We start from the raw sequence: 27,140 nt of genomic DNA on the forward strand, positions 1-27,140 counted from the left end.
ACTTAATATAGGCTTTTTATCTTTGTTTTATAGTTGGGTACAATGCTTCACTTTTTTAAATTGTTGTATCTTTCAGATCAGCTGTTCTCCGCTATCGGCCCAGCTTCTCTTTATTCTGCAGGGCCTATTGCAGTTCGATGTTAATCATCCTTCAAGTGCCCTTCTTTGGGAGGCCCTGGAGCTCCTGGTGAACAGAGCTGTACTGCTTGCAGATGACTGTAGGTATCATAAAGACTAACAACTATACAGCATTTTCAAGTTTTAGCTGCTTGGATCCTACTCTGGAATTCCTCATACTGCCTCCAAGGAACTCCTAAGCCTGTGACTAATTAAATATTACCACCGGTATCTTTCATTGACATTTGTACACCTCCCAATTTCATAGGATCAATCTTAATCTTAGAATGGACAAAGTAAAGCTGTAACCAAGTCCATGAAGAATGGTCCCATATTTATAAACTACTCTTTGTTGGTAGTCTCTGCTATTATTCATTGCTAATTCTAAAGTTGAATAAAAAGAGATTGGGCGACCTTCGGGTGGTTAAAGGTCACACCCAAGAAAATGTCATAGTGCCACATCCCAATTGAAGAATGATTATATTGAAAATTGCTAATGGACTTTTTAGGCACATAAACTTAGCACACATAAGATATTATTTCCTCTCTCACAGGGATAATACAACATCTTACACCTGATACAGCAATATTGGGCTGTTATAGATAATTACCCTGCTCAATATAGAATGAATTCCCTTATCGCTGTGAGACTTATTATATCAAACCATTGGAAATCAGACATTACCCCCAATATATTTAATGTGATTGAAAGATTAAACACACAATGCCATTTTGAGTTAATGCTAGATTACATAGTACCATTTCTAAAGTTCTCTTGAGAAGTGGTAAACACTATAGACCATTAATTGTAATTCTGTACAACTTCCAGTTCTGTTGTTTATTTTCCTTTCTAATGACACTTCACATAGTAAAATATTAGCTTCTGATCCCACTTGGAGTAACAGGTTCCTTAGAGATTGACCTAATTATCAGATTACTGGTTACGGATATTTTTATTATGTGAAGGACTAGGTTGGCTATACTATGCTGCATATATTGTATTTTCTTAATGTTATGGATGGAAACTGAAGTTATTCTTCATATTCTTTGCACAGTGTATATTTTACTATATTTCAATAAAAATTTAATGTAAAAAAAAAATCAGGGCTTACATTTATCCTGATTCCGTATTTTAAAGGGGATCTGTTAGGAAATGTGGGAGCTGATTCATATTTTAAGAACTTTTTTTTTTTAATAGTTACAACTCCTATATAGTAAGTCACTGACCATAAACATATAGGTAGAGCAGGAATCCAAAGGTTACTTGTTAAAATAAAAATATGCATCAGTCATGGCTGCTTCATTAGTATTGTTAGTAATGGACATTTACTATGAGCTACTGGAATTTCAGCTACTCAGTATTACAGGTTATTCAGGAATCATGGCAAACAAAATATGCGATCTTTTTCTTTCTATATTGGTTAGAGGAGCAGGTGAGAAACAGTGAAGAATGGTTACAGAAGGGGTGGAAATGGTTAATTGTTACCTCCTAATAAAGAAGAGGGATATGCTGTATGATTGTAGATTTGGCAGTGAAATGATAAAGCAAGAACAAGCCATAGATTACTGCCACAGATGATACCTTGGTGTAAAAGTATACATAAGGTCAAAGTTTCTCTGATAGTTTAAGAGTGGCTCCTCTTTTATCAGTTTATTATCATACTGTATGTATACTTTTTTTATCCGTGTTTTTATCATAAATATACTTTTTTTTTTTTTGACAGGTAAAGATAGCAACCTTGAGGGAGTTATGGATAGGCTCTTAACTTCAAAGAAACACCCAAGCAAACAGAAGAGCCAAGATAAAAATGTTGAGACAGTTCATGTAAGCATACAGACAGAAAAACCTATGTATGACTCCAGCAAAGAAGAAATGAACAGCTTATCTCTAGCAGATGCATTAGTTGAACCGTCAGAGGATGTTCAGAAGGTTGGAAAGATGTCTTCCCATGTCCCTCTAGCTATAAGTCCACCTGCCCTTCTTCCATCCCTTGGTGCTGATGTACAGTTTACTCCATCACCACCTCCACCACCACCACCTCCTCCTCTTTGTGAGATGTCATCTCTTTTCCCAGGCATGAACTCATTTCCTTCTCCACCACCTACCCTTGCAGAAGTAACTCCTCCACCTCCGCCTCCCTTGCCTGCTATGGGAGGTATTCCACCACCGCCGCCTCCTCTTCCTGTGCATGGCACAGGGGGTATTGCACTTCCTGACATTCCGCTGCCTCCCCCACTTCCTGGCATGGGAGGCATCCCCCCACCACCACCTCCTCCATTCCCTGGCATGGGAGGCATGCCAGCACCACCACCACCTCCTCCCCCATTTCCTGGCATGGGAGGCATGCCACCACCCCCACCACCTCCTCCATTTCCTGGCATGGGAGGCATTCCCCCACCACCACCTCCCCCATTTCCTGGCATGGGAGGCATTCCCCCACCACCACCTCCCCCATTTCCTGGCATGGGAGGCATTCCCCCACCACCTCCTCCCCCATTTCCTGGCATGGGAGGCATCCCACCACCACCTCCCCCATTTCCTGGTATGGGACCTCCACCACCTCCAGGAGGCTTCAATGATGAAGTTGTAGTTGCCCGCGTGGATTATTCTTTGGGATTCTTAAAACCAGCTTGCTTCAAGGTCAACAGGCCAACAATAAAAATGAAGAAACTGAATTGGCAGAAATTACCTCCTAACGTTGCCAAAGGTAAGACCTTTTGAAAAGTTCCAGGCCTTCAACTTGATACAAGTATCTAGCTGCATGTAGCAAAATAGAAAAGTGCCACTTTATTCCTGTATGCTTCAAACTGTGATTTTCAAACTTTTTTTCATTATAAAATAGCTAAAAGGTATCTCTATCCAAAACTTTTTCCTTGTTTTGGATGGTGTTTTAGAAGGCTTAGAACTCCTGTTGCTATCCAGGAATCTTTTAGTGAAATCTATCCTCACTTCCTATCCTGCAGACAATGTTTTACAAGAACAGAAATCAGGTAAACTGTCCTTCCCCACTCTATCCCAAATTCCAGGAAATGAGATCCTCCGTAAGGGTTGGGAAAAGATCTCTTACTGATTGGCAGCAGAAAAACATCAGGTCTCCTCCCCTATCAGACAGGGCTGTGCTGTGTGGCAGAGCCGTATAAATATCAGGGCTGGATAGAAAGAAATACAAACCCTATTGCATGTAAAATGGCTTCCTTTAAATGTATTCAATCTGAAATTGGATATGGACCGATACCATTAACCTAACAGCCTGGAATAACTTGGTCAACTCCAATGTCCCCTTATATGGGATGACATATGAGGCTAGAGGGTGCCTGAAAAAAATTACTAGAATATGGTCTAGATAGGTGTATTCATTGGACACAGTGACAGAATGCCCTTAGAGGGGGAGAGATAATAGTGTGTGTACAACATACTGACTGTTGACCCACTATCCATGATTGATTCTTTGCTGCACTGGAACATAGTAGAGCATTAGAACGGGGGTAGTGGTTTGCTCCAAAATGTTTTGTTTTGCCTTTCTTTTATACCAAAAATGCTGTATGTACCTGTGTCCCCATTTGATGCTATCTGTATGGAAAGGTTAGCATGCATTGAAATTCATGTATTCTGATACATGCTTTGTGTATCTTTTGCTGTACACTTTGTGTTTATGGTAATAAATCCTGTTTTAAAAAAAATTATTTATTCTGTGTATTTAGCTGTTTGCCTGGAGTATAGCTTTTAAAAATAAAAAAAAATTGCATGATCACTACTAGTTGCTCTTGATAAGGCAGCACTGGAAGTGTCTTTCGCTTTCTCCACATCTCTCTATAGGCGTAAACTGAACGGCAGCCAGATGTGCTATCAGAATTTGTCTGCACAACTTCTATTGTTTTTGATCTGTTTAAGTTGTTAGGCAAAAAGCCAGTGACAGTCTACCAATCGGTTCTAATCTTTTATCAATCCAGAGCAAGCAGACCAGCGAAACGTGGTTGATTGGTTGTTATGAATTATTGCACTTTTCTGTATCTCTTTTAGATGGACAGTCAATGTGGTCTTCAGTAAGCACTTATGAAGAAACTCCAGAACCCAACTATTCCAGCATTGAGCAGCTCTTTTGCCTTCCTCAAGCCAAAGAAAAAGACAAACAATCTATGCCGATTAATAAGCCACCAAAAGAGGTATAATTTTTAGGGTAAACCCCAAACACTTCAAAGAATGGTGTGCAACATTTAAGTGGATGCAAAGCTTAACACGAACTATTCCTAAAATGTTCCCTCCACCATCCTCCTACCTATCCTGTCTACCCTATATAAAACAAATCTGTATACTTTACTTTTTTTTTAATCTGGTCCAGTGACATGATTTGGAAGCCCTGCTTCCCCATGTAAGGGAATGCTTGGCAACAGCTGTTTATTCCAGGAGCTGTGACATCACCCATAGGCAGGGGCGGACTAACAACTCATGGGGCCCCGGGCAATAGGGGATCATGGGGCCCCTGTGTCCTTGCCCAAACTCAAAAAAGCCTATGCAAAAGGTACCAGGGGCATCTCATGGGGCCCCCTACTGACCCCGGGCCCTCGGGCAGTGCCCGAGTTTCCAAATGGTCAGTCCACCCCTGCCCATAGGTTTCTCTGGCCCAGCGTTGTCAGCACTCCTTCCTATCCCCTGCTGCTACTGTTCACTTACACAGGGGACACTAAGCTACAGGATTAGTTGATTTGATCGGACCAGATTTTAGATCATTTTCTACAAGCTATGCAGGATAGGTAGGAGGGGGGGGGGCATTTTAAAAACAGGATTTTTTTCCACTTTCATTTTCTTATTTCACTACTTATTTTTTTCACAGATTTCCTTTTTGGATTCCAAAAAAAATCTGAATTTGAACATATTTTTGAAGCAGTTTAAAAGGTAGGCTTTTACATTTTATTTTGTTGCTAAAATATTCAGACCTACACAAATCTAATTCAAATAACTCTTTGTGGCCATTAATTGTCCTTTACATAGATGCCTTAAAATCTACATCTTGTCTTCTAAACCTCTGTATAACAAGCAATGGTGGACAATGCTTGTGCATAGTCAGATAAGATGTTCACACTATATTTTCAACTGGAAGCTGGAGAAAAACCCGTACTGAGACAAATATGTAGGCTGCTATTGTTGGCATCCTAAGGTCCTTCTCCGGGCAGAGACGAACTAGCCCCGCTTTTTATAGTCAATTCATGCTACGTTTAATGACCAGACATGCCTTATAGCAGATTTTTATAGTCACCTTGCAACCTGGAGCAAATTGGGCTACTGTTGACAATGCCACAGTTCAGTATGCTCCATACCCTTTTTCCAAATATAGCTTGACATCAGTTTTTTCTTTTACTTCATATTTAACCACTTGCCTACCGGGCACTTATACCCCCTTCCTGCCCAGGTCAATTTTCAGCTTTCAGCGCTGTCAAGCTTTGGATGACAATTGCGCAGTCATGTGACATTGTACCCATATGAAATTTTTATCTTTTTTTTTTTTTCCACAAAGAGAGCTTTGTTTTGGTGGTATTTAATCACCACTGGGTATCTTTATTTTTTGTGGTATAAACAAAAAAGAGCAAAAAAATTTGAGAAAAAAAAAGTTTTCCTTTGTTTCTATTATAAAAGTTTGCAAACAGGTAATTTTTTTTTCTTCACTGATGTGCATTGATGAGGCAGCCCTGATAGGTGGCACTGATGGGTGGCACTGCTTGCCACTTGTGGGTGGCACTGCTGGACACAGGTGGGTGGCACTGATCATCATTGACCATGTGGCGCACTCCCAGCACAAAGGCAAGTACGCAAATGTGTGGCCCCACGGAAAAAAGCCCAGTTATGTGAGGCTGCTTGAAGTCTTCTTTAAAACGTACACTGGGCCACACATGCATAGCTCAGTTTACATTCCGACACATTGCTTGTGTGCTAGGATGACTGAATTCTTGCACATGCACAGGATTGACATCATCCCACATTGGCCAATCAAGACGGCTGAATACCGGCTCCCTTGCTGGCATTGGACCATTAAAGCAGAGGTAGGTATCACAAGAGTTTTAGTTTTACCTTCACCCTTGCAATGTAGGGACAGCCCCTTGGCAAGAGAGGATTTCTATTTTCTCCAAGAACTTGGCATTCCACTCAATAAAAGTTTTCTTGCTTTGTAGCTCCAATGAAGTAGTTGTTTCCATGATTGAGAAGGGGGATCGGTCAAAGTTTGATATTGAAGTACTAAAACAATTCCTCAAGCTGCTTCCTGAAAAACACGAAGTAAGTTTAATTTCATACCATTGTCATTACAGTGGTTTAAAAGACATTGGGGTTACTTACTTAAAATTGGTGGGTTGCAAAATCTTACATTTTCGAGGGTTTCTCTGGAGTAAAAAGGTTGAGAAATGCTGTTCTAGATAATTGAACAAATGTCTCTCAAGGTACCTATGGACATAAGATGACACCTGAACTGGTTTTGTTCAAATTCCCCGTTGATGAGCAGGTTATACCACAGACCATTGGTCTATAGAACAATTATATGGCAGGGATCTGGAACTGTGTGACCAAATACTTTGTGACATTATAAAATGCACCACATAAGGTCCATACTACGCAGGTGGTTTTAGTACACAACCAAAAATTGCCGGTGATTGGCCAAGGGTTACCACTATAAATCACACCTTCGTCCTGTCAATTGGCTTTTATGGTTGTTCCTGACACTTGTGTCAATACTCAATCACTGGTGATTACAATATGTCAAGGTCCTTTTTAGATTTGGCTTTCTTTTTTTCAGGGTTTTTTCAAGTTTTCACCTAGTGGTCCTATGAATAATATACTGCCTGTCCTGGTTGGCTACATTTTTTTTCCTCCACTTCATGGAGGGAGCCATGGTTTCCAATCAGGCTAGAGTTCAAACCAAATTTGTTCTCCATTATATTAGGGCTGATGGGAATAGCGGTTTACAAAAAAAAAAGCTTAGATTGTTTTGCTGAGCGGTCGTAAAGGGACAAGGACACAAAATTTATGACCAGATCAACAGGTATTTTCTGTACTTACTGAAAATCGTTTTAGCCTGAAAAAAATGAATGCAGCCACCACATACAAAGACTGGTAAGTTGCGAAAAGGTACATTTGTTTCTGGATTTAGATATATTTTAAGGCAGCCATTCTCAACCACGGTTTCTCTGGAGATTCTAGGGATTCCTTGAGCTGTGGCTGATTTATCTCCAATTCAATGGTGCCATCATTTCTTTGCAGAGCTAGCTGCAAGACACCAATGGTCTATTTTAGCTGTCTATAAAGGTGGCACTTTGACCACCACTATAAGAACATTTCCTCCCACTGGCCACAATGGAATTGGTAGACCTGAAAAATATTTTATGTGCTCCTCTGGGGTAAATATGGGGAAAAAGGTTGCTTTTAAGGCATACAGTGGTTTGAGGCAGGAAGATATCTCTGTCTGTTTTCCTTAATCAATATCTGTCACTTACAGGTGGAAAACCTAAAAGGGTTCAAGGAAGATAGTTCCAAGTTATCAAATGCAGACCGGTTTTATCTGCTGCTCCTTGGTGTGTCTAAGTAAGTGACTTACGAAAATTGTGAGATTGATGAGCCACCCCATTTTAGTACATATGTTTGGAAAGGCAGAACCTTTAATATGAGGTTATTTGTCTGACTATTGGAATTAAAACAGCATTTGACATTATATTTGCTACAGAGTAGGCTTAAAATGATTCTAAAGGCAGAAGGTTTTTATCTTTAATACATTCTATGTTTTAAGGTAAAAAAAACCTTATGGTTGAAGCTCGCCCCCCCCCCCCCCCTTCTTATAATTGCCTGAGGCCCATCTCGATCCAGCGATGTGCATGCAGCTGCCCCCCCCCTCTCCTCTTTGGTTCACACAGAAGTGAGAGCCATTGGTTCTTGCTACTGTCAGTCACAACCAGTGACCCAAAGAGAGGGGGGGGTGCTCTGTGTTTAAATAGACAATCTCCATTCACAGGAACGTGGCTAGTGGGCAAGCCTGCTCAAGTGCCCCCATAGCAACAGTCCTTTTTTTTTTTTTTTTTTTTTTTTTTTTGCGAGTTGCAACCTTTCTAGAACCCCTTTTAAGTACCTTGCTTTCCAAACTAAATTGGGGTACTTATAGCGGAGAGTGGATACTGATATTTGTGCTCTGCTTTACACTGCAAAATTGCTCCACACCAAGACCTGCATTTTGCAGCCAATTCATAAAATGCAGGCAGCAGTATGGAGCTTGCAGTTCCCTCTGCTCAACACTGGCAGGTGCCTCTTCCTGGCCAATTTTCCTCCCCTTCTATTATTTTAAAAGCATTTTCTTTGCTTTCAAAGTCCCATAGCAAAGGGAGCACCAAGTACAGTACATTTAAAAAGCACACCGCTATCCTTTTTATAAATAGTTTTACTTTTTTAAAGCAGCGATACACAAGAATCACAAATTTTTTGGGGGGGCCTAAATACCTTTTATGCTGACTTGTCCAGCCTACCCAGACTCGTACAATCCATAACTAACAATTGCCTGGATTACTTGATTCTCAGCAGATAACCCACGTCTGCACAAAGACATTCTAATAAATCATTGCCCACTTGATTTGCCTGAATATTTTCAGGCTCCTCTGCTTTCATTGCAGAGAATTACACAGCTCAGGACTCCAAGGCAGGGTTATCTTTAATATTAACTGTACCCTGGACAAACATTTTCTTGTCCTCCATTTGTCGGAGCCATGAGCTGGGAGGTTAGAGAAGTCCATGCTCTGGGAGGTGCCACCATCCGGATGCTGCGCCCACGTCTACTCGCCTTTTCGGGTGTCAGTGGAAGTCTTCCCGCTCACTCAGTGCTAGCTGCCCTTGATGCTCACCTTCAGCAATGGCAGCTTTTGTGTTTCTTTTAGTACATCTTTATTTCATGTACAGTATTGTCCCTTGAAACTGAGAGATCTGTAGCTGATGAGCTGTTATTATTCTAATTTTAATTTGGTCTTTTCATGCCTGTGAAGATCAACAAAGATAATATGATAGCCCTCATTATTGGGGTATAGGCATTAATGAGGTTGGGGGAGGTTGAAATAACATAGTTACATAGTTAATCTGGCTGAAAAAGACAAAAGTCCATCCAGTTCAACCATTTAAAAAAAATAGTTATCCTATACCCACAATTGATCCAGAGAAAGGCAAAAACCCCAGCAAAGCATGATCCAATTTGCTCGTGCAGGGGATCTCCCGAGAGGCAATTGGATATTCCCTGGATCAACTTTACCTATAAATGTTAGTATTCAGTTATATTCTGTGTATCTAAGAAAGAATTCAGGCCTTTTTTAAAGCAATCCACTGACCATAACCAACTCTTGAGGGAGTCTATTCCACATTTTCATAGCTCTTACTGTGAAGAAAACTTTCCGTATTTGGAGAATAAATATCTTTTCCTCCAGATGTAAAGAGTGCCCCCTTGTCCTCTGTGATGACCTCAGGGTGAATAGCTCTACACCGAATTCACTATATGAACCACTGATGTATTTATACATGTTGATCATATCCCCCCTTAATCTCCTCTTTTCAAGAGAGAATACATTCAGTTCCTCTAATCTTTCCTCATAGCTGATCTCCTCCATGCCTCTTATCAGTTTGGTTGCCCTTCTCTGTACTTTCTCCAGTTCCCCAATGTTCTTTTTGTGAATTGGAGCCCAAAACTGAACTGCATATTCCAGATGAGGTATTACTAATGATTTGTACCGGGGTATATGATATCTCTCTCTCAGGAGTCTATACCTCCTTTAATACAAGAGAGGATTTTGCTCACTTTAGAAACCGCAGCTTGGCATTGCATGCCATTATTAAGCTTGTGATCTACCAGAACTCCCAGATCCGTCTCCACCATTGATTCCCCCAGTTGTACCCCCCCCCCCCCCCAGTATGTATGATACATGCATATTCTTAGCCCCCAAGTGCAGAACCTTACATTTATCAACATTAAACCTCATTTGCCACATAGTTGCCCAATTACACAGTGCATTGAGGTCGGCTTGTAAATTGAAGACATCCTGTAAGGATGTTATTCCACTGCACAGCTTGGTGTCATCTGCAAAGACTGAAATGGGATTTATAATCCCAGACCCTATATTGTTATAAATATATTAAAAAGTAAGGGTCCAACACTGAACCTTGGGGTACACCACTGACAACCCTAGACCATTCAGAGTATGAATCATTAACCACTCCTCTCTGAATACCATCATTTAGTCAGTTTTCTTTCCATTTTACATACGGATTTTTCCCAGCCCGTAGACCTAACCTTACACATTAGCTGTGTGTGGGGAACTGTGTCAAACGCTTTTGCAAAATCCAAGTATACCACCCCTCTGTCCAAGTATACCACGTCCACCGCCACCCCTCTGTCCAAGTATACCACGTCCACCGCCACCCCTCTGTCCAAGTATACCATGTCCACCGCCACCCCTCTGTCCAAGTATACCATGTCCACCGCCACCCCTCTGTCCAAGTATACCATGTCCACCGCCACCCCTCTGTCCAAATATACCACGTCCACCGCCACCCCTCTGTCCAAGGTTTTGCTCACCTCCTCATAAAGAGAAATCAGATTTGTTTGACAACTTCTGTCTTTCATGAATCCATGCTGTCTGTTGCTTTCAAATATTTTTTTTCCAGCAAGAACTCATCTATGTGGTCTTTTATTAAATTCTCCAGTATCTTCCCAACTATAGGAATTAAACTAACAGGTCTACTTGGTAAAGATTTTGATCTTTTTACAATAACAAATGATTGGAGATTGGTTGGTTTATGGGTTACTTTCCGCTGGTTAGATACCTGTGTGTATGGCATGATTCTTTCTATCATATCACGCAATTATGCATTGACAATCCTCTCATAATGTGATTATTTAGTAGTTAGCACTAATGGAAAAAGCTGTGAGCTTCTTTTTTTTTCCCAAGGGTCCTATGGTATGTATTTAAATTCCAATGGGACTGTGGAACATAGCTGTAGAAACAGTTTGGGATTTCCCCCATCCATAATGTATACCTTAGGGAATTGTATAATGTAATGGTCACTGTAAAATTAGATCACATTATGTTTGCAGCTACCAGCTTCGGATTGAGTGTATGCTGGCTTGTGAGGAGACCAATGTTATGCTGGACATGTTACGACCAAAGGCTCAGACAGTCAGCTCTGCATGTGAAGGTAACTGGATCTATTATTTCTCATTCAAAATAAAGTGAAAAAATGCTGTGCAAGAGGAAAGATTCCAATATAGCAGCTAGCACACAGTACAGGATACACCTCACAATAGAGGACAAAAGCATATGTAAGTGCAGCACTATCGGCATTAAATCCTACAAAGAAAAAAAAATTAAAGAATATAGCATAGCCTATACAACATTCGCAGCTAAATATAGGTCCATAAGTGAGCTAAACACATGACGTGTAGCAACAAACTTCAAAAAGGGTCAGCTTCTTCCATGGTAAGTGAATCTGAGAAAACACTGCATGTCCTTCACTAAAAAAAAACACTGAGGCTTCCAAGAATGCTTGGGACTCTTAGAGAAGTCATCTGATGAAACACTTTGGACGGAGCCAGAACCCGCGACATCATACATGAGCGTGCGCATCACCAAGGATTCTGGGTTTTGCTGTTGTTTTTACGCTGTATAACATTAAGTGCTTTTAATGATCTTATTAAACCTGCTTGCCAGATTTATACAAAGGGAAGTGTTATTTTGGATGGTTTACATGGTGGATGCTTGAACTAACTCCTGGTCCCTGAGTGTGCTGTGGTGGGAGACTGCTGTGAGGAGAGAGACCATCCAGTGAGCCACTGAGCCAGGGGACCCATATGGAAGAAAAATATATTTGAAATACTATTTTATATATATATATATATAACACTGTATGTTGAAATGAGTTTTTATTACCAAATATTTTTAAAAATACGTTTCAAATATACTTAGTCTTTAAAAAGACAGATCTACGTTTTGGAATGCATTTACAAATATATGTGAAAAGTATATGTTAAAATTACTTTTTTTTTTATATGTTAAAAAAAAGATCAGAAGAATATATTTTTAAAAAATATACTTTGTAATATATAAAAGATGCATTTCAACTAATATATATATATATATATATATATATATATATATATATATTTATATTTATTATTATTTATTTTATTTTTTTTAATATATTGAATATGGCCAAAATTGTAGTGTTTCAAATATATGTCAATATAGTTTAAAAGAATATTTTTAAAATATATTTCAAATATATTTTTCTGCCATGTGGGAAGTACGGATTAAACAAGTGCTGATGACTTCTCTCCTGTGCGTCACATGCACTCTGGTGAGCCTCAGAGTGTGTTTTAATGGCGGACACGTGGTGTTTTCTCAGATTCACTGAAGAAGCTGCTTTTTTTTTTTTTTTTTTTTTTTTTTTTTTGTTTGTTGCTACCCATCACATGTGTTTAGCTCACTTATGGACTTTTTATTAAGTTGTGCATGTTATATATGTGTTTAATTATTTTTCATTATTATATCTCATTATTACATATTATAATATTACTGCTGCTAGAGATTTTTGTTTAGCTTTAGACCAAGAAGGAAAGGGTCAAAACGTCTATCAGGTTTATGTTTTTTTTTTGTTTTTTTTTTTGCTGCCTTTGTCCCTCTGGAGAAATATACCTCCACTTCCTGGCCTGGAGACCCAACAGGAAAACAGAACAAAATTCCCATCTTAAGAAGGCAAAGGTTTCCCCATTGTTCTGATGACAACTCAGAAGTTTGGGATTTCTCCTCACCTTGAATGACAATGGTCATCTGTACAAATAGAGGGGTGACTCTCCCCAGCAGGGACACAGACAGCAATGGAAAACAAGCAAAGGGCCTAACCCTTCCTACTCTATTTAGAATGGCTGCTAATGATTTTATTTTTTTATATTTTCAGAAATTCTTAACAGCCAGAGACTTCCACTCTTTTGTCAGCTTGTTCTGAAAGTTGGCAACTTCTTGAATTATGTGAGTATTTTGTACTGTTTTACACTGGAAATGTGAATATTTAAAGTGTTTGTAAACACATTTACCAAGTTGACTTGCCTCAGGTGATACACAGAGATTAAACAAATCCTCCTACATAAGTTGTACCTGTATATCTAGAGCAGTATTTCCCCTACATCCATTCAAATTGCAGAATTTACACAGGATCTCTCAGCTCTGAAAAGCAGGTGTCAGGGAGCTGAAGTTACAGTCTGATGCAGCTCATTTGCTGTCCAATCAATGGGAGGAGGGAGTGAGCCGAGCTCTGAGAGCTGATTGGAGGGAGCAGACACCCCCCGTCCACACAGTTCACAGGGGCAGAGCTGAAGCTGTCAATCTGCTGGATGTGCCTCCCCAGCGGTGTATTTAGTTTTGTGCTGCCCTAGGCAACACAAAAATCGTCTACCCCCATGGACACCGAGCAAAACAACCTCCCCTTCCCCCTCCCGTGGAGAGAGCCTGACATTGACCAACAACACTGCTGCCCCCCACCCAGGGGAGCCAAGAAACAACACCCCCCCCCCAGCGATAGAGAGACAATCATCTTTACAGCTCCACACATTCCTGGGAACAAGAGCCAGGCTATACATACACCATCAAGCAACCTGCAGCCCCTCTTGAATACCACCTGGTTCCCATGGTGCGCTTGTCCCTTCTTTCATCCCTTCTTCTGGGGGGAGGTGCTGCCCCCCTGAAAAATGCCGTCCTAGGCAATTGCCTTATTTGCATTGTGGTAAATACGCCCCCCTCCCTCCCCTGTCATTTCTCTCTTGGTGTCAGGAAAACGCAGAAGGGCTCATGCTGATAGAAGAGAAATGAGGCAGCAGACAGAAATGACACTTAGTGCTCTGGATTGAGACAAATACACACTATAGAGGGATAGGTTTCATTCATATTTCATGTCTGAAGCAGGGGTGGACTGACCATTTGGAAACTTGTGCACTGCCTGAGGGCCCGGGGTCAGTAGGGGGCCCCATGAGATGCCCCTGGTACCTTTTTCATAGGCTTTTTTGAGTTTGGGCAAGGACACGGGCCCCATGATCCCCTATTGCCTGGGGGCCCCATGAGTTGTCAGTCCGCCCCTGGTCTGAAGTTTACAACCCCTTTAAATATTAGGGGAGGTGACACCTGGCCTTATCTATTGATGCTCTTTAAGCCCAACACTAGAGACACAATAGTTTGTCTGTCAAGCTCAAGAACAAATACCAATGCCTTACCGGATCTTGGCTAGACCAAGTTAATGTAAGTGCTTTGAATGACTCTGCAGGGAGGAGGTCAAGTATAAAGCTGTGGTCTACTATTCATATCTTAAAGAAGATGCTCTAGCGCAAGTTCCCCCATATCCCAAGAGATGCAATTGGATGCTTTCCTAACTGGTTTTGATCCTGTATGTTTTACTGCCTTGTATCAAGTGCACCTCACTGTTTAATTTCTGGGCTTTTTATTGTTTTAGTACACTGTGTAAGATTGATGTACTGCATGAGCTAGGGTATGCCCAATTGGCTCTGTTTTGCACAGACAATATTAAAAATAATACAGGAAAAAAAACATGAGAACAAATGGGATGCTTCATTCAGATTTTCAGAAGATCACTGAAATTGTCAATGGGAGCCCTTGTTCTGGTTAGATAGCACTAAAAAAAATGGGGTCAGCCCTTAGAAACAAAGAACCCAGGGTTGAGAATCCACTTACAGTCCAATGAGAGCAAGATTTTTATACAGTTGTTTGCAGGAAAAACCCAATGCATTTTGGGGCCAAACACCCTCGCCCTTCATTGGGACAACAAAACAAGTACCAGATACAAAGGTCCAAAATTATAAATGTAAAAGCTCATAAATGTAATATCTGTATATTCATTTTTGTATTCACGTCCCTTTTTATATTTATGATCTCTGTACTTGTTTTGCACCCCAGAGGAAGGTGAAGTGCGTTTGGCCCCTGGAATGCATTGTATTTTTATTTATTTATTTTATATTAATCAATTGTATCATTAAAAACCTTGGACATTTGTTTGGTGTTCTTATTGGTTTGTATGTACCGTATTTTCCGGCGTATAAGACAACTGGGTGTATAAGACAACCCCCTAATTTTCCAGTTAAAAAATAAGTTTTGGGCTATACTCGCCGTATAAGACTACCCCCCTTCCGAGGCAACACCATTTCAAAACATCAGATTTTTTACTTGAAATGGTTATGACTTACCGGTACTTAAAATCCTTCAAAATCCTCATGTTCATCCTCTGACATCAAAAGTACATGAATGACATATTGTGATACATTTGTAAGACAGTCATCATATGGATCAAATTCCAAAACCGATGGTTACTGCTGAATGTGCGGTAATACGGTAGCTTCGGCTACATACAGTATATATACAGCCCGCTGGATGTGCAGTAATGTACATACAGTATACCGCGCTGAGCCAAGCTGGCTCAAAACAAATGTCCCTATGACAGATTAATCTGTCAGCCTGCTGGATGTGTGGTATATACAGTATACTGAGCCAAGCTGTTTCAAAACATACCGGTACGTCCCTTTGGTAATCAGACCACTGGATGTATAAAAGGTTCACATTTTATACCCCGCTTATAAGACGACCCCCAATTTTTGGGGTATATTTTTAAGTATAAAAAGTAGTCTTATACGCCAGAAAATACTGTATGTGGATTCACAGCTACAGTATAAGCCAGTAAGGTTCATGTCCTCATAGTTGGGATTTAGCAGTTATATTTAAATTGACTACAAGGCACAGTTTGAAGAAGAAAATTAAGATTGATTTGCATGTCTCTGCCCATTTTTTTTTTTTAAGAAGAAGAAACTATATTTCAAATAATTTCACAAAAAATGTGTATATAGGTATTATACTAGAACTTCAGGCAAACCATAAATTAAAGTTAAGTTAAAATCCTTACATGTTTTACCTGCCAAATATTTTTTTCCATTCAGTACTGAGCTTCACAGCCCTACTAGACAGAAAAGTCAGATTGGTGAGTGGATCACAAGAGAAGTCAGCACTTGGAACCAGGGGAGGACTGACAACTCATGGGGCCCCCGGGCAATAGGAGATCATGGGGCCCGTGTCCTTACCCAAACTCAAAAAAGCCTATGAAAAAGGTACCAGGGGCATCTCATGGGGCCCCCTACTGACCCCGGGCCCTCGGGCATTGCCAGAGTTTCCAGATGGTCAGTCCGCCGCTGCTTGGAATAGCATCCAACAACAGTTATCCTTTATTGCAGAAATATGTATAATAGCTGTAAAACATCCACCGCGCTTCGGCCGACATGACTAAGGCCTGATGGCTGAAACGCATTGGAGGTTTACAGCTGTTATACTTGTGATCCATGATACTTAGAGGCACTGACAGCCTGTCTATCTGACCAGGCAGAGCTGGAATGTGGGAAGGTAGAAGTGCTAACACCTGTATCCACAAGTTGGTGAGTGACCAGACTTGTCTGCAGGTAGGCATTGCAGATTGGTCACCTCCCTCCTCCCATTGATTGGACAGCAAAGGAGCTGCATCAGACTGATCAGACCTTAGTGCTGCCCCTCCCTCCTCCTGTCTGTGTTCTACTGCACATGGGGATTACAAGAGGCTGATACTAAGTCATATTCCATGTTCAATGAATACATAGCCATGTTAAGTTTTTTAATATTTGCCCAGAGTTCAGCTTCATTTTTAAAGGTCACAAGTCATAAAAAAACACTTTATCTCTGATGCTCAACTGTTTTGTGAGTGCCAACCTGGCATCTATGCTTGGATAAAAGTGAACAAAAGAGGGCGCACCAGCCTAGTGCATTATCCCACAGCATTTATTACACAAATTAAAAACCATTATAAATTGCACTAACAATCCTATGAATAAAAATCGCTTATTGAGACACCCGTCCGTAGCCCAGCAGTCCCTGACTCCGCAGTCTCCAGAGTACAGGGGGACCTCTTAGAGATCCCAACCGGCTCGTGTGTTTCAAAGGTATCATCTTCTTCATCAGTTGCTGTTGGTGATTATCTATGTTTCGATATTGTATGTTATATAATTTTTATTTCATATTTTAGTAAAAAACACAAGAAAGGAAAAAATACAGAAACATAAAAACTATTTAAATTCTAAGAATACCAACTGAGATTCAAACTTTGTTGGGTAAATGTAGAATACTCCCTACGTGTTTCGCCCTCATGGGCTTCTTCAGGGAAGATTTTTTGTGGAAATTTCTATCGCCAAGGCAGTCTAAAGGTATATCAAAGGAAAATGTGTAGTGAACTACAAGTTTGAATCTCAGTTGGTATTCTTAGAATTGAAATTTGTTTTTATGTTTCTGTATTTCTTTCCTTTCTTGTGTTTTTTACCAAAATACAAAATAAAAATTGTATAACTTTTAATGTGTGGTATTCATGTCTATGCACCCTGAAAGTCCCATCTTCTCTATTGAATATTTGCAATTTTAAGGGATGTGGTGCAATAATCATATCTGGTCACTCGATCGCCACTTCACTTTTTGGATATTGTATGTCTGTGAAGGTTCTCATTTATTCAGGTCATGGTATATCTAGTAGTAGTTAGTCACATTCAATTGGACATATCCTGTAATGTTGAAGACATTTCACCACTTATCCAAGCAGCTTCTGCATTTCTAATGTGTAGCAGGAACTTACCCAAGCATTTATAGTCACCTTCATCCAGTCATAATAGTGTTCTAAAATTTTGGTCTGGTGCTTACTGGATTTCACATTATACATTGAAATGTACTGCATACGAGGTTTTATTGGTTGACTGGATCTTTCTTCTGTCACATTCTAGGGAAGTCACACTGGAAATGCAAATGGCTTTAAAATAAGCACTTTACTGAAGCTGACCGAAACAAAGGCAAACCAAACCCGTATAACTCTACTGCACCATATTGTGGAGGTGAGGACTAGAAACAAAAAAAAAACCCAAAAAGTTAAAAAAAGACAAAAACTGCAAGGAAAATGGGATTACCAGCAGCAATCAATCAGATTGTTAAAATTTCTGTAGCCCATGCTACAAAACAAAAACAAATTGATAAAAAAGAATTCTCATTCTGAGTTTTCCCCTTTTTTGTCATAGTTGTTTACATTTCAAGGCCAAGATACTGTCAAACTTCTAACAGAAAAGTCTATTTATCATGTAAAATGCCTGTCCTGCAAATGAGGAGAGTATTCCTCAGTCCCAAGAATGGGACTGAGGATTTACCCCCTTTCCTGACCAGGCCATTTGTTGCGATATGGCGCTGCTGTACTTTAACTGACAATTGTGCGGTCATGCAATGTTGTATATAAATTACATTTATGTTCTTTTATTACCACAAATAGAGATTTCTTTAAGTGGTATTTGATCACCTGTGTGTGTGTTTTTTTTTGTTTTTTTTTGTTTTGTTTTTTGTTTTTTTGCACCAATTAAAAAATCAAATTTCTTCATAAATTTAGGCCAAAATGTATTCTGGTACATATCTTTGCTAAAAAGAAAAAAAAATCCCAATACATGTAAATTAATTGGTTTATGTGAAAGTTATAGTGTCTACAAATGGCAGTATATACAGTTGCAAGAAAAAGTATGTGAACCCTTTGGGATTACGTGGAGTTTTGCATGAATTGGGCATAAAATGTGCTCTGAACGTCATCTAAGTCACAACAATAGAAGAACACAGTCTGCTGAACATAATACTACACAAACATTAGATGTTGCCATGGTTTAATTGCACATAACATGTAAACATTCACAGTGCAGAGAGGAAAAAGTATGTGAACCTTTGGACTTAACAACTGGTTGACCCTCCTTTGGCAGCAATAACCTCAACCAAATGTTTCCTGTAGTTGCAGATCAGACCTGCACAACGATCTGGAGTAATTTTGGACCACTCCTCTTCACAAAACTCTTTCAGTGTAGCAATATTCTTGGGATGTCTGGTGTGAATCGCTCTCTTAAGGTCATGCCACAGCATTTCAATCGGGTTGAGGTCAGGACTCTGACTGGGCCACTCCAGAAGGCGTATTCTGTGCTGTTGCAGCCATTGTTTTGTTGTTTACTTGTATGCTTTGGGTCATTGTCCTGTTGCATCATCCATCCTCTGCGGAGCTTCATTTGGCGGACAGATGGTCGTACGTTTTCCTGCAAAATGTCTTGATAAACTCTGGAATTCAATTTCCCATCAATGACAACAATCCGTCCAGGCCCTGAGGCAGCAAAGCAGCCCCAAACCATGATGCTCCCTCCGCCATGTTTTACAGTGGGGATGAGGTTTTGATGTTGGTGTGCTGTGCCTTTTTTTCTCCACACATAGTGTTGTGTGTTCTTCCCAAACAACTCAATCTTGGTTTCATCTGTCCACAGTATATTTTGCCAGTAGTGCTGTGGAACATCCAGGTGCTCTTTTGCAAACTTCAAACGTGCTGCAAAATTCTTTTTGGACAGCAACGGCGTCCTCCGTGGTGTCCTCAGATGTACTCCATTCTTGTTTAATGTTTTCCTTATTGTAGATGTGTCAACAAAAATATTAGCATGTGCCAGAGATTTCTGTAGGTCTTTAGCTGACACTCTGGGATTCTTCTTTACCTCATGCAGCATTCTGCGCTGTGCTCTTGCAGTCATTTTTACAGGACGACCACGCCTAGGGAGAGTAGCAACAGTGCTAAACTTTCTCCATTTGTAGACAGTCTGTCTTACCGTGGACACATGAACATCAAGGCTTTTGGAGATACTTTTGTAACCCTTTCCAGCTTTATACAATTCAACAATTCTTGATCGTAGGTCTTCTGAGAGCTCTTTTCTGCGAGGCATGGTTCACATCAGACAGTGCTTCTTGAAACCAGTAAACCCAAAACAGGTGTGTGTTTTTTAAGGGCAGGACAGCTGTCAGCAACACATCCAATATCATCACACCGATTGGAGTCAAGGTTGGCTCACTCCTGGCTCCAATTAGCTCTGGGAGAAGTCATTAAGCTAGGGCCTCACATAGTTTTTCCTCCCTGCACTGTGAATGTTTACATGTTATGTGCAATTAAACCATGGCAACATCTAATGTTTGTGTAGTATTATGTTCAGCAGACTGTGTTCTTCTATTGTTGTGACTTAGATGACGTTCAGAGCACATTTTATGCCCAATTCATGCAAAACTCCACGTAATCCCAAAGGGTTCACATACTTTTTCTTGCAACTGTATACTGTAATTTTAATTTTTAAATTTTTTTTTTGTTTACTAGTAATGGCTGGGCTTCAGTGGGCATTCTGACACTGGGTGGAAGCTAACTGCCACTGACATCCCCAGTGACACTAATACAGTGATCAGTGCTAATAAAAAGTACTGACACTGTACTAATGACACTGGGCAGGAAGGGGTGAACATCTGGGACGACCAAAGGGTTAACAGTGTGCTGTTTGTTTTTACTATGTAGACAAGCTGCTTTGTATTGCTCTGCTGTGCTATTCAAAGCTTTTACAAGCTTTGAAAGTGAAAATATTTCACGCAATATCGCTCAGTGATGGTAAGATCAAATGCTCTGATGAGTTTTCGTATGAATATTAGAGCAAAATTCTGCTGGTGTATGGCCAGCTATAAAGTGATATGAAACCCTCTCCTCTCTCACCTTTTTGTTTGTTTTTTTCATGGGGGGGGGGTGGCCGCAGTCCTGCATAGGTGTTTCCTTCGACTGACTGCGTGCCAAGGAGACACCCATGTCTATGTGCCCGTCTGGGGCCTTAACTGAGCTGTGTGCATCCATAGTCGCACACAGCACCTGGAAACCCACATCTCTGCTCCCTCCTCCCAGCTGGAGGCAGAAGGAACCTATCACTCTTCTTCTAGCCTTACTGTATCCACTAGAAATGTGCTCTAGAACAGTGGTCTTGTCCTTGGGGCACTGTTCTTCCCAATGATACAAAACAGCATTCCTTCCACTAACATTAACATTGAGGCAACATTTTTTCCACTGACACCCAACAATGGGGAACTATTCCTCCCACAAATTCAAACAATGGGCATTCTTCCTTCCACAGACACCAGTGATGGGAAACTATTCCTCCCACTGACACCAAAAATGGGGCATTTTTTCTTCCACAGACACAAGTGATGGGAAAATATTCCTCCCTTTCCCACTGACATCAACAATGGGGCATTTTTCCTTTCACACACACCAGTGATAGAACACTATTCCGCCCACTGACCCCAACAATGGAGATCTATTCCATCCACTGACACCAACAATGGGGCAAAAATTCCCACTGACACCTTCAATACCTTTTGCAGGTAAAAAAAATGTTAATTTATTTTTTCAAAGGAACCTGAGAGCTTTGCACCTGCGGTCAACAGATCATGGGTGCAACACCAGGCTCCTGCAGACTCTCAGTATAGCTGTTTGCCTGTACCTCCGATACAAGCAGGCAGTTTCTTGAGAGCAGGAAGATTAATGAGCTGCGGGAGCACTCACCAGCGCCCTTGCAGTTCATTGAGAACTTCAAGCCATCAACCACAATGGCAAATGGTACTTGGAATGAATGACGTGGGCATGTAGGCAGGGCTGCTGTTAGAAACCATACAGCCAATGTAACAGAGCCCCCAAATAAACACCGTTTACTATGCTTCAGTTATGAATGGACACAGCGAGTGATCTGTGCCGATCACCATTGTGTCCATTCAAAAAAGGAAGGGGCTGGTAAATGTGACATATTTACAGACCCTTCCCACACACTTCTTTCTAAGGATCCTACTGTGTGCTTGCAGTTGCCAGTGGGAAGGAGAGGAGGAAAGCTGGCAGTACTGTGGGGGGCTAGGGCAGCATGGGGTAATGGAGGGTGCTGCAAAGAGCCTTAAAAGGCTCCAGTAATTGCCCCCCCCCCCCCGCTGTGCCAATCACCCTCCCTGCCCACATCCGATTCACCCTGCTTCCTGGAACCCCCCCGCTGGTCTGAGCCTCGCACAGGGGGACCACTGGTACCCACTTATCCACAGCCCTGTGTGTGGGTATAGCACCATGAGGCCACGCTGATTGAATTGTGACAGCAGGTACAGGGAGATGAACCCTTGCTCGCTGTCACAGTAGGAGGTAGGGATTGGAGGGAGAGAGGGTGCATGCTGAACATGTTACACCCTAAATGACATGTTCAGAAAGGTGAAATTCGCTTTTAATGCTGTGAATGCAATAAAGTAAAAAAAACGTTAAGCCTTTACTACAACTTTAAGGCTGTGTGTGAGATTTAACAATTCTTCCAGGCTCTGTGCTATTTAGAGAACTGCTGCCAGACTATAAATGTTACTGACTTCACTAATGATCTCTAATTGCAGGAAATAGAAGTAAATCACACTGATCTTATTGAGCTTCCAAATGATCTTGAGAAGGTTTCAGCAGCTGCTGGGTAATCTACATCTTTATAGAATTACGTTAACAATATATATAGTGTTTAAATATATTTGTACATCTTTTAGTGCGGGTGATGTGAAAAATGACATATGCATACTTCGTAATGGCCTTTTTTTATCTAGAAGATGAAACTCTACGTTCCCTTTCATATATTTACCAGGCTAATCTTAACTGATTTGCTAACAAAAGCCTGTTTACAGAGCTTAATAGGTTAAATTACATACAGCTATATAGTTACATAGTTAGTCTGGCTGAAAAAAGAGAAAAATAAAAAACAAAAAGTTATAATCCTATACCTACAGTTGATCCAGAGGAAAGCAGAAACCCCAGCAAAGCATAATCCAATTTGCTCCTGCAGGGAAAAAAATGCCTTCCTGACCCCTTGAGAGGCAATCGGATATTCCCTGGATCAACTCTGAGTTGGAAGAATGACTTTCCCCCAGTCTTCTTTATCCTTCCTCTCCTTCTCTGCTCTGTAGTGCTCCAAAAAAGCTATTAATTACGGTGAGAGAGTCTGAAAGCAAACAGCAATTGTTCTGCTTTCTTTAAACAACCCATAGAGCTTTGTGTGTTTTTATGTGTATATTTAAAAAATTACTTTTTTTAGATAGCAGTATCTCCTGTAGCAAAGTGCAGTCACACGTGTCCTTCTTTCACATTAACAGAATGGAGGTGATAGTACAGTCAGTCACAGATACTCGAGCTGGATGTTGGATTTTTTTTGTTCATACATAGAAATAATTGCTTACATTCCCAGAGTCGACCTTATCTTGAGTGTGAAAACAAGCATTCATCTTGGAAAAAAAAAAATGAACATTTGGAAACGCCAACATCGTGTGCAAACTGAGTGCTGGGCTTTCTCACTGGAAACACCAACATCGTACAGACTGAGTGTCGTGTTTTAAACAGTTTTGTAAAACACATATTATGTAAAGTGAAAAGAAGAGATCACATCAGTTCAATACTTGTAAACTTTCAAAAAATTGATTAAAATTGACCGCCAGTCATCATACTTTCCATTTAGGAAATAGACACAGCACACAAGTCTCATTTTTCCCATTATCATGGAATGATTTACAATAACATTGAATGCACTTATCGGAATGTTGTAGACATAAAGTCTGCAGATATCTTTGGAAATTGTTGTGTCTGAGGGGCATGATAAGGTTCGCCCTGGATGCAGACTGTAGCAGCTTCCTTGCAGAATCCATGCTTTCTGAAGAGCTGCTTCATCAGACCTTTTATATTGTAAAGCGCTGAAAAAACTGTTGGCACTATATAAATCCTGTATAATAATAATATTAATAATCTCCATTGTAGATATGAGAAAATAAATAGCATGGTAACTGTCATTTTTGTATTGATATTTACTTATATTCTACTATATTCTTCATCATAAAGGCCCTGTTCACACTGCGCATAGCGGGAACTTGTGTTAACGCTTGCAGTTTTGTGTGGGACGTTCTCACACGATTCTGTTTGTTCAACGTGACAAAGAAACTCAAAGACCAAAATTGTGGCCCTAAGCAAGGTGCGATTTTTCATGTTTATTTTGCCATATGGCAATCTCAAAAAAATTGTAATCTTTTGGGGCTCCATTCAGGATGAATTGCTGATTCTGCCCACGATTCCCAATTACACATATGTGAACCAAGCCTAATATACAGAATGATGTGACCCATGTTGTCACATGGAACTCCAGCCAAAACTTTGTTTTTCTAGTTTGAAGTAGAGTGGGGATCTTGGATGTGATGTCAGTAGCTCCAGCAAACTCGGAGTTGTCAAGTAACACTCTGTAGCAGGGGTCTCCAAACTTTTCAAACAAAGGGCCAGTATATGGGTCTTCAGACTTTAGGAGGGTCGGATTAGGTCCAGTGAGGATAGAATCTGTCCTGGCCCCAGCATCCGTGAGAATAAAGCTTCATGTTAAATGGCCAATAGGAGGAGTAGTGCCCCATCATTGGTATTACTGGGAAGAATAGTACACCATCATTGGTTCTAGTGGGAAGAATAGTACACCATAATTGATTTCAATGGAAAAAGTGCTGCCCCATTGTCGGTCTCAGTGGGAGGAATAGTGCCCCAAGGGCCGAATAAAGGGTAGCGAAGAGCCTTATTTGGCCCCTTGCTTTTCCCCAGCAGCTATAGAAAAGGGAGGTGAGGGCAGGGCAGAGGAACTGGGCCAGCACATAGACTAGTTAGATACTCTCGGAAGAGGAAAGTAAACAAATTTGCTCAAAGTTTTTTAAAGGTAGTAAAAGGGCTGCAAGAAATAATTTAAAATATAATCTTGATTGAAATAATTAAAACAACATATAATTGTAGCACTACCCTCATAGGAGTTGCAATAGAGTTGGGTCCGAAGTAGGAGATGTATGTAGGGCACATCATTGGAGGATGCCGTGGACAGAGGAATGTCAGCCAATAATGGATGAGCAACTGGAACACAGGCACTGGGCAACACTTCCATGAGTTGAATCAGACTCTGTATGTAAGGGAGGATGAGACAAGAAGGTGCTTCTAAGTGCAGTATGTCCAAAATCACTTTAATGACAACGGTTAAAAACACTTACAAAGTGGCAGTGAAAACAGGCTCAGTATAATCCGTCATGATGCAGGAGCTCTATCCACCATGCGAGAACCCACTGTACCAACCAGCAGCTGCAGGGAGAGCTGAGGATGGGATGACAAAGATGGCCGCCACTCTTCCGGGGGCCACTGAAATGCACGCTGGAGCACACGCTATCCAGGGGAACACAAAACCAGAAGTGACGTGGGCATGGAATGGTGACGCTTTTCGAAGCATGCGCAGAGCTCCTTCTTCAAGACTGATGCCAAGAACAAAGAAGAGCCAAATAAGTAGGATGGAGGGGTGACCTGAGCGGACGGGGTTAACGCCCCCCCCGAAGACCAAAAAAGAAGGTGGACAGAGTGGAAACGGTGTGAAATCCAAGAAGCGGGAAGACTATTAAAGAATGGAAATGAAAAGGAAAAGATGGCACAAGAATGTGCGGGGGAAAAGATGTATTTATATTAAGAAAATTTTAAACTGATAAAAATGAAAAAGGTGCAGAGTGAGTGTGGGACGTGAAGGGATAAAGAAGAAAAGGGAGGGGGAAGGAAGGGTCTGCAAGCTGGTAGCGGCAGAACAGTGGTGAGAATACCCCAGTGTGCTGCATGATAGTCACTAAGCAACATGATTATAATAGATATGAATTATAAAATACATGAAGCGTACATGGATTTTAGAAAAAATGATTGAGTAATAGATAAAATGAATAGATAATATATGAACCAAACTAGGTAGATGAATTGGTACATCCATGATAAATACATGAATGAATGAACAAGTGAATTTTGTGCACCACTGATGAGTTATGGGGCACAACAATTGAGTACATTCTGGTGAAAATTGTATCATAAGACAAGCAAGGGTGTATATTTGCACACGCTGTGCATACATATGCAGTTAAGAGCTGAATAGGGGAGAAAAAGAGGGGGGGGAGGGGTGGACAAAACAGTATGCAGTATACACAATAAATATACATGATATAGTGTAGGCAATGATGGAATAATATAACAGATATGTTGGTCCCCTGTAAGGGAGACATATAAATGTAATAAGAGGATATGGAGGTAATGATTAATGATTGTTCTATAAAATAGTATGAATCTCAAGATCCTCATTCAAACCCCCGGGTGATAGTACGTTCAGTACATAAATCCAGTACGTTTCCCTACAACATAGACGCTGAAATCTCACGGCTCTAGGAAGGTCAATAGGCATGGCCTCAATGACCCAGACTTTTAGACCTTTGGTGAAATTTCCATGCTGTTCTAGAAAATGTCAGGGGAGCTATGCTTGTCTTCGATGAGGCGGCAATGCTCCCCAAAACGTTTGAATAGAGTGCAGATGGTTCTACCTACATAATATAGGCCGCAGGGGCATGCCAAAAGGTAAACCACAAATTCTGAGGAACATGTGTGGAATGCAGTGGTTTTGTATGTTTTGCCTTTGCTATTTAAATCTTTTTGACCATGTTGAACAAATGGGCATGTTAGACAAAGTGGTTTGTTGCATCGATGCATGCCAGAAATAGAGAATAATCAAAGGGGGACAGTGTCTGACTGAGTGGGTTTTACTTTACTGGGCACTAGTTTTACTTTTGATATTACGGGCCTTTTGGTAAACAAACCTAGGTTTCGTGGGTATGCTGTTGAGCAGATGTGGGTCTTGTAACAGTATGGACCAGTGTTTATGCATCTGTTGGACACTGTCCGCTTCATCATCCCAAATGATGATGTCATCAATGTATCTGCCATAATAAACAATGTGAGAAGAATATGGATTATTGTTTCAGGTGTATAATGACTCCCAATATCCCATAGTTAGGTTGGCATATGAAGGGGCAAAATTAGCGCCCATTTCTGGACCAAACTCCAGGATTATCAATCACAAAGAATCACCATCAAAGACAAATTCCTTGGGTCTTGTAACAATATGGACCAGTGTTTATCTTTTCCATTTGTGTATGACTATGGAATTGGGTGGTAAAGCTGATAGTGGGGTTATTCTCTCCAGAATGACGAAGAGTGGTGTTGG

General features: G+C 40.7%; 1 protein-coding gene across 2 annotated transcripts in view; it reads left to right on the forward strand.

Annotated features, from left to right (window-relative positions):
• INF2 (inverted formin 2) overlaps positions 1 to 27,140 on the forward strand; it is a 139,796-nt gene that overhangs the window by 81,999 nt on the left and 30,657 nt on the right. For both annotated transcript variants that reach the window (XM_089680293.1, XM_089680294.1), the window contains exons 7-16: positions 77 to 218; positions 1,842 to 2,825; positions 4,139 to 4,281; positions 4,950 to 5,011; positions 6,283 to 6,385; positions 7,599 to 7,684; positions 11,220 to 11,320; positions 13,079 to 13,149; positions 17,964 to 18,071; positions 22,462 to 22,532. In XM_089680293.1, coding sequence (XP_089536419.1) covers positions 77 to 218; positions 1,842 to 2,825; positions 4,139 to 4,281; positions 4,950 to 5,011; positions 6,283 to 6,385; positions 7,599 to 7,684; positions 11,220 to 11,320; positions 13,079 to 13,149; positions 17,964 to 18,071; positions 22,462 to 22,532 — 1,871 coding nt within the window. The remainder of the gene's footprint in view (positions 1 to 76; positions 219 to 1,841; positions 2,826 to 4,138; positions 4,282 to 4,949; positions 5,012 to 6,282; positions 6,386 to 7,598; positions 7,685 to 11,219; positions 11,321 to 13,078; positions 13,150 to 17,963; positions 18,072 to 22,461; positions 22,533 to 27,140) is intronic.

This window comes from Staurois parvus, unplaced genomic scaffold, assembly GCF_062004578.1.
Source record: "Staurois parvus isolate SC_StPar_1 unplaced genomic scaffold, SC_StPar_1.0 ptg000239l, whole genome shotgun sequence".
NCBI lineage: Eukaryota > Metazoa > Chordata > Amphibia > Anura > Ranidae > Staurois > Staurois parvus.